The sequence below is a fragment of the Rhizopus delemar genome, genomic scaffold (genome assembly GCF_000149305.1).
Source record: "Rhizopus delemar RA 99-880 supercont3.10 genomic scaffold, whole genome shotgun sequence".
NCBI classification, from domain to species: domain Eukaryota; kingdom Fungi; phylum Mucoromycota; class Mucoromycetes; order Mucorales; family Rhizopodaceae; genus Rhizopus; species Rhizopus delemar.
The window spans coordinates 557,486-574,263 of NW_027137836.1; the positions used below are offsets into that span (position 1 = coordinate 557,486).

General features: G+C 35.6%; 9 protein-coding genes across 9 annotated transcripts; 6 read left to right on the top strand and 3 right to left on the bottom strand.

Annotated features, from left to right (window-relative positions):
• Positions 1 to 567: 567 nt before the first annotated feature.
• RO3G_12156 (uncharacterized protein) lies at positions 568 to 1,772 on the top strand (the record flags this gene model as incomplete). The annotated part of the gene is made up of 6 exons (XM_067666740.1): positions 568 to 804; positions 887 to 963; positions 1,028 to 1,210; positions 1,269 to 1,415; positions 1,477 to 1,727; positions 1,756 to 1,772. The coding sequence occupies 6 exons, from the start codon at positions 568 to 570 to the stop codon at positions 1,770 to 1,772; spliced, it is 912 nt and encodes a 303-aa protein (XP_067522841.1).
• Positions 1,773 to 3,016: 1,244 nt separating this feature from the next.
• On the top strand, positions 3,017 to 3,258 carry RO3G_12157 (uncharacterized protein; the record flags this gene model as incomplete). Its single annotated transcript, XM_067666741.1, has 2 exons — positions 3,017 to 3,021; positions 3,123 to 3,258. 2 exons carry the CDS (start codon positions 3,017 to 3,019, stop codon positions 3,256 to 3,258), a joined length of 141 nt encoding a protein of 46 aa, XP_067522842.1.
• Positions 3,259 to 3,530: 272 nt separating this feature from the next.
• RO3G_12158 (uncharacterized protein) lies at positions 3,531 to 3,826 on the top strand (the record flags this gene model as incomplete). The annotated part of the gene is made up of 2 exons (XM_067666742.1): positions 3,531 to 3,691; positions 3,751 to 3,826. The coding sequence occupies 2 exons, from the start codon at positions 3,531 to 3,533 to the stop codon at positions 3,824 to 3,826; spliced, it is 237 nt and encodes a 78-aa protein (XP_067522843.1).
• A 708-nt stretch (positions 3,827 to 4,534) lies between these two features.
• On the bottom strand, positions 4,535 to 4,873 carry RO3G_12159 (uncharacterized protein; the record flags this gene model as incomplete). Its single annotated transcript, XM_067666743.1, has 1 exon — positions 4,535 to 4,873. One exon carries the CDS (start codon positions 4,871 to 4,873, stop codon positions 4,535 to 4,537), a length of 339 nt encoding a protein of 112 aa, XP_067522844.1.
• Positions 4,874 to 6,509: 1,636 nt separating this feature from the next.
• Positions 6,510 to 8,005, top strand: RO3G_12160 (uncharacterized protein; the record flags this gene model as incomplete). Its single annotated transcript, XM_067666744.1, has 3 exons — positions 6,510 to 6,681; positions 6,739 to 6,880; positions 6,928 to 8,005. The coding sequence occupies 3 exons, from the start codon at positions 6,510 to 6,512 to the stop codon at positions 8,003 to 8,005; spliced, it is 1,392 nt and encodes a 463-aa protein (XP_067522845.1).
• An 891-nt stretch (positions 8,006 to 8,896) lies between these two features.
• Positions 8,897 to 9,934, top strand: RO3G_12161 (uncharacterized protein; the record flags this gene model as incomplete). Its single annotated transcript, XM_067666745.1, has 1 exon — positions 8,897 to 9,934. One exon carries the CDS (start codon positions 8,897 to 8,899, stop codon positions 9,932 to 9,934), a length of 1,038 nt encoding a protein of 345 aa, XP_067522846.1.
• A 383-nt stretch (positions 9,935 to 10,317) lies between these two features.
• Positions 10,318 to 12,914, bottom strand: RO3G_12162 (uncharacterized protein; the record flags this gene model as incomplete). Its single annotated transcript, XM_067666746.1, has 9 exons — positions 10,318 to 10,404; positions 10,462 to 10,621; positions 10,673 to 10,906; positions 10,958 to 11,208; positions 11,267 to 11,917; positions 11,980 to 12,038; positions 12,227 to 12,443; positions 12,620 to 12,709; positions 12,762 to 12,914. 9 exons carry the CDS (start codon positions 12,912 to 12,914, stop codon positions 10,318 to 10,320), a joined length of 1,902 nt encoding a protein of 633 aa, XP_067522847.1.
• Positions 12,915 to 14,217: 1,303 nt separating this feature from the next.
• Positions 14,218 to 15,575, top strand: RO3G_12163 (uncharacterized protein; the record flags this gene model as incomplete). The annotated part of the gene is made up of 3 exons (XM_067666747.1): positions 14,218 to 14,338; positions 14,399 to 14,698; positions 14,770 to 15,575. 3 exons carry the CDS (start codon positions 14,218 to 14,220, stop codon positions 15,573 to 15,575), a joined length of 1,227 nt encoding a protein of 408 aa, XP_067522848.1.
• Positions 15,576 to 15,772: 197 nt separating this feature from the next.
• On the bottom strand, positions 15,773 to 16,239 carry RO3G_12164 (uncharacterized protein; the record flags this gene model as incomplete). Its single annotated transcript, XM_067666748.1, has 2 exons — positions 15,773 to 15,778; positions 15,925 to 16,239. 2 exons carry the CDS (start codon positions 16,237 to 16,239, stop codon positions 15,773 to 15,775), a joined length of 321 nt encoding a protein of 106 aa, XP_067522849.1.
• Between the last annotated feature and the right edge of the window lie 539 nt (positions 16,240 to 16,778).

The window sequence follows — 16,778 nt, forward strand, 5'->3', positions numbered from 1 at the left end:
GGAAAGCTATTTTTCGCCGGGACAACTTTTTTTTAAATATCATACACTTTATCTATTTCAACAACTTTTTGTTTTACAGTAACAGGCTTTTATTATGAACGTGTAATACTATAAACATCAAATACAATTAATGAAAATAATATAAGAATATAACAGTTATAATGTGTTTATGAAATACATTATTGTATTATTAAAGATATGATCAGTTAAACTGCCACGGACGTGTGAGTACCATAACAAGTGGACCTTTGACCTGTAGAAAGTTATTGAGTATCAATTTATTAGGTAGATCCTGTTTGAGAATGACACTTGGAATTACATGAGGCTGTAATGGACTTCCAGGCAGACTCCAATAGAATTCGATTCCATTAGAACCTCAAACGTTGACTTTCGATCCGTCAGAGAAGATAACCTTTCTTCAGCCGTCAATGGTCCAGTATCCATGAGCAAGTGCCCAATTCAAGCGTGCTTTCCTGTGTTTTGCTGACAAAAGAGGCACGTTTCTTTTTGGTCGAGCTTTGAATCTTAGGCTTTTAAAGGCGTTTAGGATAACTCACTGTACAATAAATGTGGTCATTAAAAGAAGTAATCCAAGTTTATTGGGCTAAGAGAAAAGCCCAATACAAAGCCATCGAAACAGTTTATAAACGGAAGGGATTGGACTCAGCAGCAGTAATTAAAATTGACAAAGAGGCAATCGAAGAAGTACAGGCACAAAGAAAAAGAAAGATGAATAAACAAGATGCAAAAGAAAAGAAGAAGCAGAAAAGGAAGAGGCAGAAGGAGAAGAGAAGAAACAAAAGGGTAATTAAAAAAATATAAACGAGTGATAAGCAATTAAACATTAGTATATTTTATAGAGAGAAGATATGTTTTGGATCTTCAGGAAGTAAACTCGACCGATTTGGCCTCCCTTACTCAGCATAAAACAAAGAAAAAGGGATTGACATTTGAAGAAAGATTGTAAGTAATAATGAGAGCTGTGAAGTAAAAAGATAGTTCGAAAGTTAATGTGCTACTTCTATAGATTATTATCAAGTATCAAAATAGTCTCCAGTGACCCTCTTCCTGGTTACCATCTTCCAGACAGCAGCTATTCATTGATCAGACGATGGCGAAAGGCATTAGAAGATGAAGTTGATTTCTTTGTACCAAGCCCAGTCCCTACCAATTTAGAGGAAATGTCGATCGCCCATACTCTTTCTGCTTTGTAAGATTGAAAATGTATAAAAATATATTAAATAATTAACAAATCGATAATGCTATAGATTTTTGCACGATGTTAGATCTAAAAGATTTAAACACAAAAACCTTGAATATAAATACTATCCAAGCAAAATTGATTACATTGTAAAATATGGCTCAATACTATTACAAAACACGTTCAGTGGTATCAGCGATATTTCAGTAGATTGGTAAGCTTAATAAATATGACTTATAATAATAAATAGTAGAAAAATAATTACATTGTTTTAGGGATACGACGTCAGCTGCTTTAAAAGAATCAGTCCCTGATATTTTCAAGTCTATCCGGCCAGATTTAATTGTTATTTGTGCCAAAGGAGTAGAAGTCGGGTGCGGTGAATTGAAACCGTTTGGAAAAGCAAAGGAGTTGATTGAAATAGATAGAGCTCGAATTGGTGAAGTTTGCAAGCGACAACTACATGTTAGGATGTGGAAGAGCAAGAGCATGAAGGAGCATGTAACGTTTGGAATACTATTAGCAGGTAAATCGGAATAACAAGGTGGTTATAGTGACCATATTTAAGTAGAGACTAAAAATGATGAATTAAAAGGTTATCAGTTGGAGCTGATCAAGTTGAAGTTTAATAACGGTGAATATGAGTACTCCTTATTGAAGACAATAAAGCTTTTTGGCAGAGACGCATATTATAAAGATATTGAAAATGCTTTGGCTAATAAATATGCTTCGGCGCATTCTGAAGCGACAGCAAAAAGTTTTTTTTGACGTAGGCTGGTGATTACAAGCAGCCATCTGCAATGAGACGAAGATGATCCCCGATGCGATCTTGGTTGACAACTTTATGACCACAAAATGACCTGATATAGGGGGTTTCTTTGTCATATTCAAGATTAAAGCCTTTCAGAGCAAGGAGATATTAATTTGATACGTTTTGGAACTGTTTAAATTTGCTAAATTGTTCTGCTATAGCTGCGTAGACATCGTCAGAGCTCATGTCAATTTTAAAGAATATAGTGTAGAAATTTTAATAGGGTTCGAGTTAATAGGGACCATAAAGTGACATCCTCACAAAAGGTATTAAATATTTAGCACCGACCGTTGGGTTTGCTCTAATCGATCAATTGAAATAGTAAGAAGGAACCAGACATTCAAAAAGTATAAATACCCTCAAATGTTTTTTTTTTTTTTTTATTATTAACAAAGTAATATATAACCTTTAGTTTCACAACTATTGTCTTTTTTTAGTTTTTGTCTTTTATTTCATATTTGGCAAAACGATGTTGTTCACAAGGTTGTCGCAAACTTCTTTTGCTTCAATTTCTCAACGAAAATGACTGGTATCGATAAAAACATTTTTTTTTTTTTTTTTTTTTTTTTCATCTGTCGTCCGAGTTTCTTATCTTTTTTTTTTTAGATCAAAAATTGTTACAACTAGTCATTCTACGCAAACGCCGTCCTGGTACTGATCTTATGTCAAAACTTATGCTCAGTAATTCAAAAGTTATGAACTTAATACTAGAAGTTCTTGTTGGTAAGCTAACAGCTACAAAAGCATTGCTCTCTTCCTGTTACTAAGTAAAAATATTTAGCCAAAGTGCCGTAAGCTGTTATGTTTGCAGCCCCTGTGAATATATTGGTAGCTTTCATGCTGATGTACTTTACGTTCCCACTCTTGTGCAAACAGAAACGTCTCCACCTATTATTGAAATACAACATACTGTGGATAAGCCTTATTTACGACGACTCATGAAATATTGTGGACATATCATTGACAAGTACCAGGTAGAACCTATCGCATTGACAACATATATCATGCAGTAAGAAAAGAAGTAACGGGCATGCTTGAAGAGACGATCAGAGCGCCATTTATGAAAAAGTTACCAAACTATGATTGGGCTCAAGACCATTTTTTTATTAGCGAAGCAACGATTGCATCTTTCCTTGACACCACGCCTTTACCACCAATTGTTGCATTGGTTTATGTTATGATAAAGCAAGAAATTTCCCTACTTGGCTTAGAACACGGAGACGATGCTACTGTCGCGAACCTATAGTCTCCTCTGAATCTGAGAATTAAACCTCTTACAATTGTTTGGGTTACTTTCCTGTACTAGAAGTTTTGGTAAAGATCATCTTCAAGAACCTTCTGGCAACATGAAGATTAATCCTTAGAAAGTATATAAAAGCATTAAACACGTATTAAATAAAGGACAACTTATTCATCTCATAAAAGCTCTCCCTTATTCTTTCTGATATTTCAATTTCTAGCCAATTATAAAGCGACTATATTTTTCTGACGTATCTCTCTTATTTTACTTCGATAAAAATGTTGTATGCTATTGCAAAAGAACCCCTTGACTACAAGATATGCAACGAAGAAAAACCTGTAGAAGTATTGTTAAATATTTGCAAAGATAGCTCCATACAATATAAAAGAATACTAGAAGCCTTGAAAGAAGATATTGGTGATACCAAACGAGCACGCTTGTACGCAAGTGATGGCTTGCTTTAGATTGAAACATGCTTAAAAAATATTCTTGTCACAGCTTCACTTCTACTATGCCAGAGCCACTACCATTAACAGTAGCAGCAGCAGCAGCAGCAGTCAACAAACCCCATTAAGAACTATTGAAATAGAAAAAAGAATTACAGATATGGAATGGGCTGCAGAATTTATTGACAATTATAAATCTGAAAAGAAAAAAAAGGAACTGGCAAGTTTATTTTGACGTAGGTCGTAAGGCTGGCTTTTTCAATACTTTTGCAAACTCCCAAAGTCTTAAAAACACATTCAACAGCCTGAAATCGAAAAACAAAACAAAACAAAATAAGCTATACCAATAATAAACGTTTACCAGATATGCTTTAAATTTCTTTTTATTTTCCTTTTTGAATGGATGCGTTATCAAGCACCAATTACTTGTAGTTTATACCAACTGCATTAATTGTAGTGAGAACTTGCTCTATGAATTCTAGAAAGTCGTTACTAGTTGTGCCTTTTCTTTTTACAGATGGTGCATCATCAGTTCGTTGTCGCTTTCCTGCTGCTGCTGTAGTAATATTCTCCTTTCTTGAAAGAATAATAAAACTATCTTTGGAAATGGCACCTAGGATACTGACATTTGGTCCTCTTGTTTCAACTTTAATTTTGCAAGGTGGTCCAACTTCACCCCAACCATAAGAACGGTACATGTTTCTATTGAATCCAGCCTCATCAATAAACACACATTCATAAAATCTATTTTTTGATGAATCCAGAAGTTTACTGTATCATATCTTTGAACAACAGTTTCATCACTGTCTCGTGCGAAATATTGCGGGATAATGCGTTTATAAGTGAGACGGCACCTTTTTTTTTTTCATACAAGTTGCTATTGATCTTGATGTCATTTGAAGTTCATTAAAATTTTCACAACGTTGATCTGTGACAGCTTCAACTATCAAGATTGGTTTATTGGCTAACATTTCAAAAACAAAGACAGTATGCATGTCCTTAAGTATCAATCTTCGACTCTTGTGTTCCTTGGGGCCGATGGTATCAGGAACACCTCCTTGGTCAGAACCGTTTGTCATTTCGATCCATTCTTTGATCTTGCGTGCGGCTGTTGACTTTGAAAGTCCTACTTTGATAGCCGCTTCTCTAATGGACAGATGTTCAAATTCCTGCATTAAATTAATCAGGTTTACTACCTTTGGTTCGTTTTTTTTTTTTTTTGAAATATACGACCGTTGCATTTTTTTGTAAGAGCTGTCGAGGTTTCTTTGGAAGATGCACTATTTTGTTTTTTCATCTTTTTTTTTGTTCAGTCGTTTCTTGCTGCAGGTCTTTTCCAATCCATGTAAGATTGGACAATAACAGGCATTATCTCGCCATCCACATTCATGTTATCGCTCATGTTGTAGAAAAAAAAATTAAAAAATAAGTAAAAAAAAAATAGCTCAAAAACAAAGTAAAGAGGTGTGATCATAATTAAACATTTAAATGTCCTATTTTTTTATTAGCTGTCCTATTTTCAAATGAGTGTCCCAGATTTTTTTTTGTGGCCCAACCTATTTTCTTCAGCTGTAACAAAAAAAGAGAGAAAAAAAAAAAAAGAAAAGAAAAGCGGGTGATATTATTTTAACTACCACTGCTAGAGTTAAAGCTAGGATGAGTCACTATGTGTGTCATTTGGAGGGTGTTATGGACATCCTGGATAAAAGTGGACTGAAGAGACTTTAGATTGTTATGGATAATTCCTTTGCTCATATATCGGCAGCAGTCAGGAATTGCATCAAGAGGATATCAGTGGGTATGTCTTTCCTCGTGTTCGATTCTTTTAAGCTTGATTGAATTGACCAAGAATTAGATTTAGTATGAAGAAGGAAGCCATTGATAACGAGGATATTTTAACTCTCAAATTTATGTAATCATGTTTAAAAACAAGTTGATAAAATATTTAATATTTTACCAACAATTAAAATGCTCTTCCCAAAGTCTGCGATTGAATATGTCTAAATCTACTGAAATAAAGTAGCACAAAAACTAAGTGTCACAAATGAATTTGCTCGGTAGAGAAAAAAAAAAATAAAAATCAGACATCGGCTTTCTAAAGACGCGCAGGGTTATGAAGGGTAGGTTGTACAATAATGAAAAAGTACACTACTTATCTTTAGTTATTGGATGTTACAATGAGCCAGATGATAAGCTAAAAAAGGAAAAATAAGCCATATTAGATATTTGATGGAAAAAAAATTTTCTTTTCTGTTTAAAATCAGGGTAGTTTATTTTAATCATTTGTTGAACTTGAAAATATATAAAATGGTCAGACAACATGATATTATCTTTCTTTCTGCTTTTGATTTCACACGATGATAGAGGAAAAAAAAGAAGATAAAACCTTTGATGTGACAATCGAGCATAATCTTGATTCAACCAATGTTTCATCTTTACGGAGAGTAGCTGAAGGCATTCCATTTGCTGCCTGGTTTATTCTAGTCAATGAATTTTGGTAAAATGAAGAAAGGTTGTTCTTTATGCAATTAATAACTCATTTTTATAGTGAAAGGTAATTATCAATGCAACCCTTACTATAAATGTCGATTTATAATTCTCACGACTGTTCAACAGATTCGCATATTGCGGTGGATCAATACCTTTTCAGAATTATGTGCAGGTAAGAAGGATTCATCTCACTTGCTCTCCAACCTAACTTGTCTAATACAGTATGGACCTGGAGATCCAACACCCGGTAAACTAGATCGTGGACAGTCTGTGGCTACCGCTTTACAAAATTTCTTTACATTCTTCTGTTACTTTACTCCAATGTTGGGTGCTATTGTTGCGGACCAATACGTAGGTCGTTACTGGACAATTATCATTTTCTCGACTGTTTACATGATCGGCTGGCTGATCCTTACTTGTACTGCTCTTCCTGTTTCCCTTGAACATGGCTCTGGTTTTCCTGGGTATGTTGTATCACTGGTTGTTATTGGCTGTAAATATCCGAAAGATCAAATGATTCATTATGTACTCATTCACTTTTAACATGTAGTTGGTACAGGAGGTATTAAAGGTATTGTCTCTCCTTTATGTGCGGATCAATATAGAAATACGGACAATTACGTCAAGACGCTTGATAGTGGTGAACGTGTCATAGTGGATTATGATCTTAGTATTCAACACTTGTATAACTGGTAAAAGATAGAATTAACCGTTTTTGCTTTGTCTAATATCCTTTCAGGTTTTATTGGGCTATCAACGTCGGTGCTCTTTTAGGTGGCATCATTTGCCCTTTGTTGGAGTCACAGATCGATTTTTGGGTTGCATACTTGCTCCCAACTTGTATGTTTGCTGTTGCCATCATCGTATTTATTTCTGGAACCAGATTTTACTATAGACCAAACCCTACGGAATCAGTCATCATGAAAGCCTTCTCAGTTGTCGGATTCGCTCGTAAACAAGCAAAATTGCCTGAAAACAAGCAAGCTCGTAAAGAATGCAAAGATGTTTTGGATTTTGCAAAGAGGAACTCAGAAATTCCTAGTGCTAGTTCATGGGATACTGCCACTCTTCAAAAAGCCAAGTGGACGGATCGATTCGTGGATGAGTTAAAGGAAGCTGTTATGGCATGCAAAATATTTATCCCTCTTTCTATTTACTGGGTTTGCTATAATCAACTCTCCAATAACTTGATCTCTCAAGCCGCTGTCATGGCCCGTCCATCCTCTTTGCCTAATGATATCATGAGTAACTTTGATCCGATTGCTCTCATCATCTTCATTCCTATTACTGATCTTCTATTTTACCCCTTCTTACGTAAACACAAGATCAATTTTTATCCTCAAAAACGTATCACTGTCGGATTCTTCCTTGGCGCTCTGTCCATGGTCTATGCTGCTGTCGTCCAACACTATATTTACCTCGATGAACTCTTCATCTCCTCTGGTGGTGAGACGTCCAATGTGTCTGTGTTTATACAGATTCCTTGTTATGTTTTGATCGCTTTCTCTGAAATTTTCGCTTCCATCACTTCTATCGAATACGCATACACACATGCGCCTAAATCAATGAAATCTCTTGTGTCTGCTCTTTCCTTATGGCCCAACTGTGTCGCTGCTTTGATATCGCTTGCCATCTCACCTTCTGCTGAGGATCCTAACATGGTTTGGGTCTACACAGGTGTTGCTGTTGGTGCCTTTGTCTGTGGTTGTCTTTACTACTATCTTTTCGCGCATTATGATCGTATTGACGAAGAAGCACGTTTGAAAAAGATCACTGGCCCAGAAGAATTTGAACCTAAGCCTGAAAACGTTGCATAGAATACCATCCTTTTACTTCTTTTTCCTTTCGTAATACATGTATCATTTCTTTAATCCATTCTCAAATTACCCTAGAGATTTTTTGTTACTTTCTGTTCTATATAAAAAATTAATCTCTGCTTAGCATGTATTTTGCATATCTCTATCGTTCTCTCCTAGCTCAAATTTTAAAATGTGTAACAAGCTACGAATCATTATCAGTAAAAAACGTCTTTGTTCAGTAACAAGGGATTTTTAGTTTCAGTGGAACGTCGCCAGGTTTCTTGCTGTTTTTTCCAGGTCGGGATAAAAGAATATTAATTTGGAACTTGCATTTATTATTGATTTTTACTCTTGTAGAAATATCATTCTGACACCCACAAGAATCAATTCGTACAATATACAATTTCATTGATAATGACTACTAAGCTAGTTGACTTAAAATACAATATCAACATTTTATTGAGAAAATTATCAGTAGTTTTTGCCAATGACTGAGTTAAATTTACATGTTTACTCTACAATGAAGTTTATAGAATATGATTATTACGAAAATTGATCGAAAATCAGCTACTGATAAAGATTAAACAGCAATGTTTAATCTACTCTCAACGACAATTATCCATTTTAGGAAGAGTTACAATTATGAATGTATTGATTTTATCAAAAGTATGGTACACGTTAAGGCTCCTCCGTCCAACGGTAGGTTTTTTCAAGGCGCTCAACAAACAAATATATCAATTTATCTGGCAAAATAAATCACCTAAACTGAAGAAAGAACTGATCTACCTTCCCTTTGAATATGGTGGTCTTAAGGTGTTCGATCCCTGTCTCCAACATAAGATCCTACAGAAGCGTTGGCTAAATTATCTCATTAACCCTGAAAGATATCACTCTTTTGTCCATCCGTACATGCTTCAACACTTGTCTCTCTTTAACAATGCCTCAGAGTACCCTTGGTTACCACTACTCAACTCATCCTATCGCAAGAGTGTGGTTTACAGTCGTACCTTATCCGTTTGGGAGACTATTTTTACAACCATGGATTATTTCATCCCTACTGATTTCAATCGACTTCCAAGTCCCATCCCATTGTTGACCATCTTGCAACTGCCACTTCATATGGTTATCAACGTTACGTCTGATCACTGGTCACATCGACATCCCACATTTCTGACCTCACTCATGTTTGTTTTTGACAACCAACAAAATCGGTTACGTTTACGTGTCGACGGTGAGCACTCGCGTTATCCTCGACTATACCGTCAGCTATTTGACGACATTCTCAATCGACAAACGGTTACTATTCAAGAATGTGTCTGGGATCATATCCTCTCGGCCCCCTCCAATCAACAGTATCCTGAAACATCACAATTGCCACTGATCAAATCCCTGAGGATGCAACCCAAATGGATAAACTTCCACCCTAGGCTTTTCAGACAAAATTTTCAAGAGATGTCAGTGGTCACTCATCGTTTTCAACGTTCAGTCATTCGAAAGTTCTGGCATAGCAAACTGCATCCACAGGCCAGAACGGTCTACTGTCGCACAATTCACAAACGTATTCCAACACAAACGTTCATCTCCAAATATTCCCCACTGGTCTCTTCCTGTTGTTCCTTGTGTGGTTTAGCTGATGACACCTTTCGACATTTCGTAATAGATTGCCCACGCAAATGGGAAGTATGGCTACCGATTATCTCCCAATATTTTCCTAACTACAACCTTTCATCTGAAATCTTGTATGGGGCTTTGGCTTATCTTCATGTCCCTCGTAATATTCGTGAGGTACAAAGGTTCTTCACGGTAATTGGTATTACTCATTGGCAACTCTGGAACATGTATTGGCACCATGGAAACACTAACACCCATGTTATTGCTCCCCAGAATATTCAGAATGTTACTCAACGTATTAAACAATTAATCGATGCTCTACTCACACATGGATAACCATAATTTCCTCTAATCGCCCTATCACTTATACCTCTCGTCACTTCAAGCTGGTCATCAATATAATGAATGTAAAGAAACAAAAAGAAAAACAAAAAAAGAAAAAAAAAAAAAAAAAAAAAAATAATAATAATAATACCTAGAAGAATTAACCCAGTATCCGTTTCATCGAGTATCACCTCTCAAAATGACGTGCTACTCTAAATTTTATTTTCCTTTTCAATAAAATTTATTTTACAAAAAAAAAAAAAAATATGATTATTCAGTGATGGTGTAAAAAAAATCTAGTTTAAAACAACCTTAAGTCTACCTTTGGCCTCTTGATATCAAAAGACATGCAGTACCCTTTTGATATTATGAGTTGTAAAAAGCAGCTTTTTTTTTTATTTTTCATCGACCGACACTTGCCTACTATTGTTCAACTGGAACTTTAATGTCTCAACCTGTGAGCACCACTCTAGTTTTTCAGTCTATTGTTTATCAAGTTAAAACTAACAATATAATTCACATATATACGAGCTATTTACCTCCAATTGCTCTAGTTTTGATTTAACTTCATTCAAGGTTTGTTGTAACCTTTTGGTCTCTGCTGAATCTCTTTCTACACTTGATGGTAATACTTGGCTCACCTTTGGTTCACATTCAGTCAACTTAACTTTCAGTTTCTTTAAATTCTCCTCTCTTTGCCTACATGATTCATTAAGCAAATTGAAGCTATTTTCATGTATGCTTACTTACAGCTGTTCCTCTTGGAGACGTCTATTTTCAGACTGGAGACTAGCCACCAACTCTTCCATACTCCACCATTGGGAGAGTAAACCTTTAATGTATCGCTTTTGCTCTTCCATATGACTCGTGTCTGCTTCCCAAAGTAGCATTTGTTGAGTCAATTGCTTCACACGATGCTCATTTTCCGTTACTTTATTCAGCACAGGATCTAGTGTCTTTAGTTCATTTTCCAATTCAAATATCCTAACATAATACAGTTTATATGTGTTGCCTTTTAGTTCATCAGTTTTTTACTGTTGCTTTGCAAGGTCCAATTGCTCTTTTTGCTCCTTCAATTCCTTTTTATACTCTTCCATCTGATATTCGATTTGTGTCATTTGATTTTGCCATTCCTTTCTTGCCTCTCTATATCCTCTTAGTTTTCCAGACTGCTCGTCTTCCCATTTTATATGCTTTTGTTTTGTTAAAGCTGATTCGGCTCTCAGTTTTTCTAGCGCAGATGTAGTCTGGTTCAGTTGTGCTCTCAGCATACGCGTTGTGTTGTACTAATAGAATAGTTGAGCATGTCATCATACACTAAAGTAGGCCTCTGATGAAACTTACCAATTGTTGTCTTTCCGCTTCTACAGAGCTATCAAGCACATGTTCGCGATGCAAACGTCCAATATGTTGCAAGTGCTGCTGTTTAAGGAACAGCTCAAAATTTAATTCATTTCGTAACAGTAAGACTTCTCTTTTTAAGCCTGCCAAAAGTAACTTTGTTTCTGAAGATATTGCTTCATCGTTAACTTCAGTAGCAATTTGTTGCTGGTTGAGCAAGCTAGTCGACTCTTGTTCTTTTATACCAACCGAATCCCATACGTCATCACCTACAAGGACTTCAGCTCCACTTTTAAGTGCTCTGTGCAAGTTCATGATACTTGAAGCCATCGCAGTTGGCTGTTTGTTTTCTTCCTTCACTTCCTCTTTATCTACTCTTTCCTCCGTAAAAGAGACTTCCGTTGCCACATCCTCTTTTCCTGATTCTTCTTGATCCTCCTTCCATAAACTCTCATCTAATAGATTTGTCTGTCGGTTGCTTTTTTTCCCGTTGCTGAATGCTACACGAGAAGCAGCATTTGTAAGATCAAGGCCCATGATTTGAGCCATGACATCGGGTGGTTCCATCTTCATCCAGCGTGTTTTATCGGTCAGTTCTGAGTCCGTATCCATCAAAACTAAATTAGGATGCAACATATGCCTTGTTACTTGAGTCTACCATACAACATTAGAGAAAAAAAAAAAGAATGTGGTTATAAAATTTAAAAAAAGCTTACAATAGTTCTTGACTTGAATGTTTCTTCATCAAATTCCTCTGGAATTATAAACTCTTTCTCTTTAAAATAAGCATATGGTTTATACAAAAACTTGAGAAAATTACAGGGATAAAGCCCATATAATGAAGTAAAGAACGCGCCCGTTTGAGGATTGGATGGAGGAGCAGACAGTTTAGAGAAGGTATAATCTTCAAAGGGAAAACGTTACTACAATAAAGTCACATAGTACTTTGGCCTTTAAACTTACCAACACAATCCCATCCATCTGTTATGTATGTAGGAGCATGGTAGGATGCATCAATGCTTTGCTTTTTTCTCAAATCTCGCAACTGATCCCAGCAAATAGCTCTTGCAAAGATATAAAAAAGCTGTGGTAAAAAAGGTGGAAGTGAAGTACAGATCCGAGGTAGTAGCATTATTAGATTGGTTACGGAAGTAGCAATCAAAGTGGTTGAGTTATCATACTAATAGTAAAATAAAAAGATTTAAAAAAAATGCAATTTTGACAAGTAATATAGTACCATAAGTGATTTAAGCATAGACTTAAATAATGGGGTATCAAGAATTTCATGCAAGTGAGTTCTCTGCAGACATGTATGAATTAATCATCGAAAACCTTGCTACAAACAAAAAAACTTACTCTTCTTCTCATAAATTCACTCAGTAAATATACTATTTGCAGACGATGTTTGCTGGATAAAAAGTATCCGTTGAGAAGCAAAAAAAATTGCTAAAGTTCGCGTATTAAGATCGATTCTTCAAAACAAACTTTTTCTTTTTACCTTTGTCTCTGAGGCACCAACAGTTAAAAGAATAGTGATCAAGTTTTTAGACCATTCATTTTGTTCAAGATCCAACAATGTTTGATGCAGTTTACCCGCCTCATCTTTCTGTCTTTCTTGCTGTTGTTTAGAAGAGCTAGAATCAAGATACATGTTGACAATCATATGAAAGTATGTACATTCGTCTTCTTGTTCAAGCTCTGCAATTAAACTATCTGCAATAAATAAACGTACTTCTTTTTTTATTTTATTGGTATACGAAGCAGTGTTTAAGACAGGTTGCAGTAATGGCCACCATTCCTCGAATATCCTTTGTGGACGTAAAACAGGCAAAAGCGCATGTATACACCGAAGCAAAATGTAATGTTGTGTCTGATAACGGAGCACTTCAGATTTACTCGATATAACTGGTCCGTTGTTAACATTGACCGTAGACCAATACAAAGATAATAAATCCTGTGATAGTTTATCGACAACGGCTGAGTCTATGCTTGGCAAACTGCCTCCGTTTGCCACTGTCTGTTCATCCAAATATTGTTCAATGACATCACAAGCTGATTGTCCGTCTTGATCTACTGTTGAATTTCGAACTGCTTGTGTTATTGATTTTGTAATGTCTTTAAGTGTCACCATGAATATTCTGAAATAAAGAAAAAAAAAGAAATGTGAATAATGTGAAATATTACAAAACAACATTAAAAACTTTTAATCTCATCAAATACAAAAATGGTAATATTTAGTTGCGTCGAACACTTTAAAAACTTACACATGCCTCTTGTTTATTTTCCTCCTCTTTCACACTTTATAAAATTCACATATTTACAAACTACTTAGACCCAACAAAGTTGTTGTAGAACAGTAACTGATTGTAGTTGACATTAATAAATGTAAGTCTTAATACAAGATCATAATTAAAATAAAATAAAATATAAGTTTATTTAAATATCATACAATCAATTCTAATTAACCATGTTCTTTTAGAATATGTATTGTATTCATGAGAGTTCTTTGATAAGAAGAAGTATCAACTAAAATAACCAAATCCAATCCAATGTCAGGAATATTGCTAATCTTTCACATAATTGAAATAACGCGTAAAATAACGTTATTCAAATCGGTGAAGAATCCCCAGAATAAAAGATAATCTATGACAGACATACAAAAGAACAAATGAAAAGTTTTCATAATCATAATTAGAGATAACACTTGCTAAAGTACCTGAATATTAGAAGAATGATAACAATAGAAGATATCAAGCCACTCACTCAGTAAGATATAAATACCTGCCTTCAATTAGAATAATTTTTACTTTAACTTAAACTGAAATAAAGATCAGTCTCAAAAAGTACCCAAACTGTTTCTTGATCTTTGTTTCTACCTTTTCCTAAATCATTATTACCATTATACAACATTTTACTTTTTGAATTTTGCTCTTTATTCTAAAGTCAAAATACGTATGTCTGAAAACTCTAATACTGAATCTCTTGGTTCTCCTACCTCTGGTCCGCCTACTGAAGAATCCTCTTCATCTACGTCTCTGGCTGTTGTCAATACCAAACCTACTGGATCAATGGCTAGTAAGTATGCTCACGAACCAACACCAATGGAAGAAGGTACGCCTGTTCTTGCTTCTCCAGTTATTGCTACTAAACCCGATGACATTGTTGGTGAAAGTTTACACATGATTGAAAGCATGAAAAAGAAAGCCTTGGTACTGTTCTCTGAATATATGAATGCGGACAAGTTCGGTCCTGATAGCAAGGAAGCAATGAGTGCTCTAAGCTCCTATAAACAATTTGAACAAAAGATTACTGCTGCAGAAGATGCTCACAAGTCTTTTATCTCAATGTTTCAAGAAAAGTCTGCTCCACCTGCTCAAAATAATTCTCTGGTTCGTTTAGTAGTGCCTACTGATCTGCCATCACTTCAACTTCGAGGTGACACGCTCTGGAAAAAGAAAGCGGAATTTTTGATAGCGCATATGATTTTTGCAACAGTTTTGAAACAGTGTTACACGCCCATGGTTTACCCTTGAATACTAATTGGGAACACCTCCTACCTCTTTGCATGAACCCAGAACAAGTATCCTGGTGCCGAGAAGCTCTTATGGACAGAAATTGGCCTTGGAAAGAAGTCCGTCCGCGAATCTTGGATCATTTTGATACTCCCTACAGAAAGTTCTTGTTAATGGTAGAAGTCGGGTCGATGCGTCAAGCCCCTTATGAAAGTAATGGGGATTATTCAAACCGATTTCAAAAGATGAGAAGAGAGGCAGGCATGGAAGATGGAACCCAATTAGCTGTCGCTTATTTTGCGTCACTCAAGCCCTCTGTCAAAACCGTGGCTCAAGTGGCCATATCATCCCATCTTGGTGCCAAACTCCCTAATTCAATCAATCAGATAATTGACTTGGTCCTTGCTTCGGGTGAAGATTCTGCTTTTTCGATCAAAAATCCATATAAACGAAATAGAGGATCTGAAGAAGAACTAGTCTCTCGTGTGTCTTTCATTAAGACTAATAAAGTTTCTCCCGGAACTAGTAAAGTCGCTAATGGGTTCAAGTCAAATAATATAAGCACTAATAAAGGTATCACTAAGCCTAAACCGTGTACGTACTGTGGTAAAGAATGGAGTAAAGGCCATCGCTGTGAAGAGTTTAAAGAGGCAAAGAAGTCTTTAAGTAATGCAAAAGCAAATGAAGGATTTTCTCTCTCCCGTGTCAATCGTATGGCAATTCGCTCCAATAATGATGAAAAATCAGATGATGATGAAGATGTAACCAACGGACATTTGAACCGTATGGCTCTTGATTGAAATTTAAAAAATAAAGACATAACTGTTGCTCGTGATTTTAAATTGACCAAAGATAATTCTATAAGCTTTCCTATCCTTGTAAATTCGAAAATTGCTGAAGTGGAGACTGAAGATGTGGTACATGCTCTCTGAGCCACGCTTTATTTTCCTTTAAATAACAATAAAAATTTTGATCCATCCCCATTTCCTCATATCTTTCAATGCTAAGCTAATAATTCAATTTTTTTTTTTTTTTTTGTATGGGTGGGTGATAGTTGAAAAAATAGTAACGATAATTTAAAATAATAATAATAATCTAAACCAGTAATCACCAAAAACGAAACCATGATGTCGAAGGGGCGGGCTGTACCACATCTTCAGTCTCCACTTCAGCAATTTTCGAATTGCATGTCGTTCCTAATACAATCTCAATTGCTTCCGTTTCGACTTCCGATGTGGTATTGTTCTCCGTAGTAGAAAAAATTGAATTCACAATCTTGGTGCTTTTGGTTTTTTGAGCTGTAGGCTTGTAATAGTATTTGTCCATTGTGTTTGTTTTCTTGCTCCAACCAACATGGTCCTGAACGTCTGCTGCAAGTTGACCAGATTCAATTGCTTTTGTACTGGATGCTGAACGAATGGAATGAGTTTTGTAAATCGATGTATCAATGCCTGCATCTTTCATTTCGTCTTTAATCCATTTACTGACTGTACTTTGTTTAATTGATCTGACTTTGTCTGGTTGATTGATGTACAGTAGCGGACAAAACTGGTGCACAAAACTTTTTTTCAGCTTTTAACTACCATTACTTGCTCATGGTGATTGCAATAGCTATGAAACTATATTAGAAGGAAGATATACTAGCCATTGTAATTTACGTGTATTCCTAGCATGACATTGTTAAAACTGAGCGAAGAGCATGCTTTTCATTTATAAAAATCTATATTTTCTAAAAACAGCAAAAGTGGCTAAAATCTAAGACTTTGTATAATCATCTCACCTCTTGATATTATCGAATATTCTTCTTGGCATATGCTAGTAGTATGCGTGTATATCATTTTCAATAAAAGAGCCCAGCTCTTTAACTATTCTTTTCCAAAGATAATCTACCCTTTTTGGTCTAGTGTCGTATCGTCATAAATTTGCCTTCAATTGCCACCGAGTATGCTTAAGAAGAATTAGGCCGGGATTAGTTGCGACTAATGCCTTAGCACAGAAGCCCT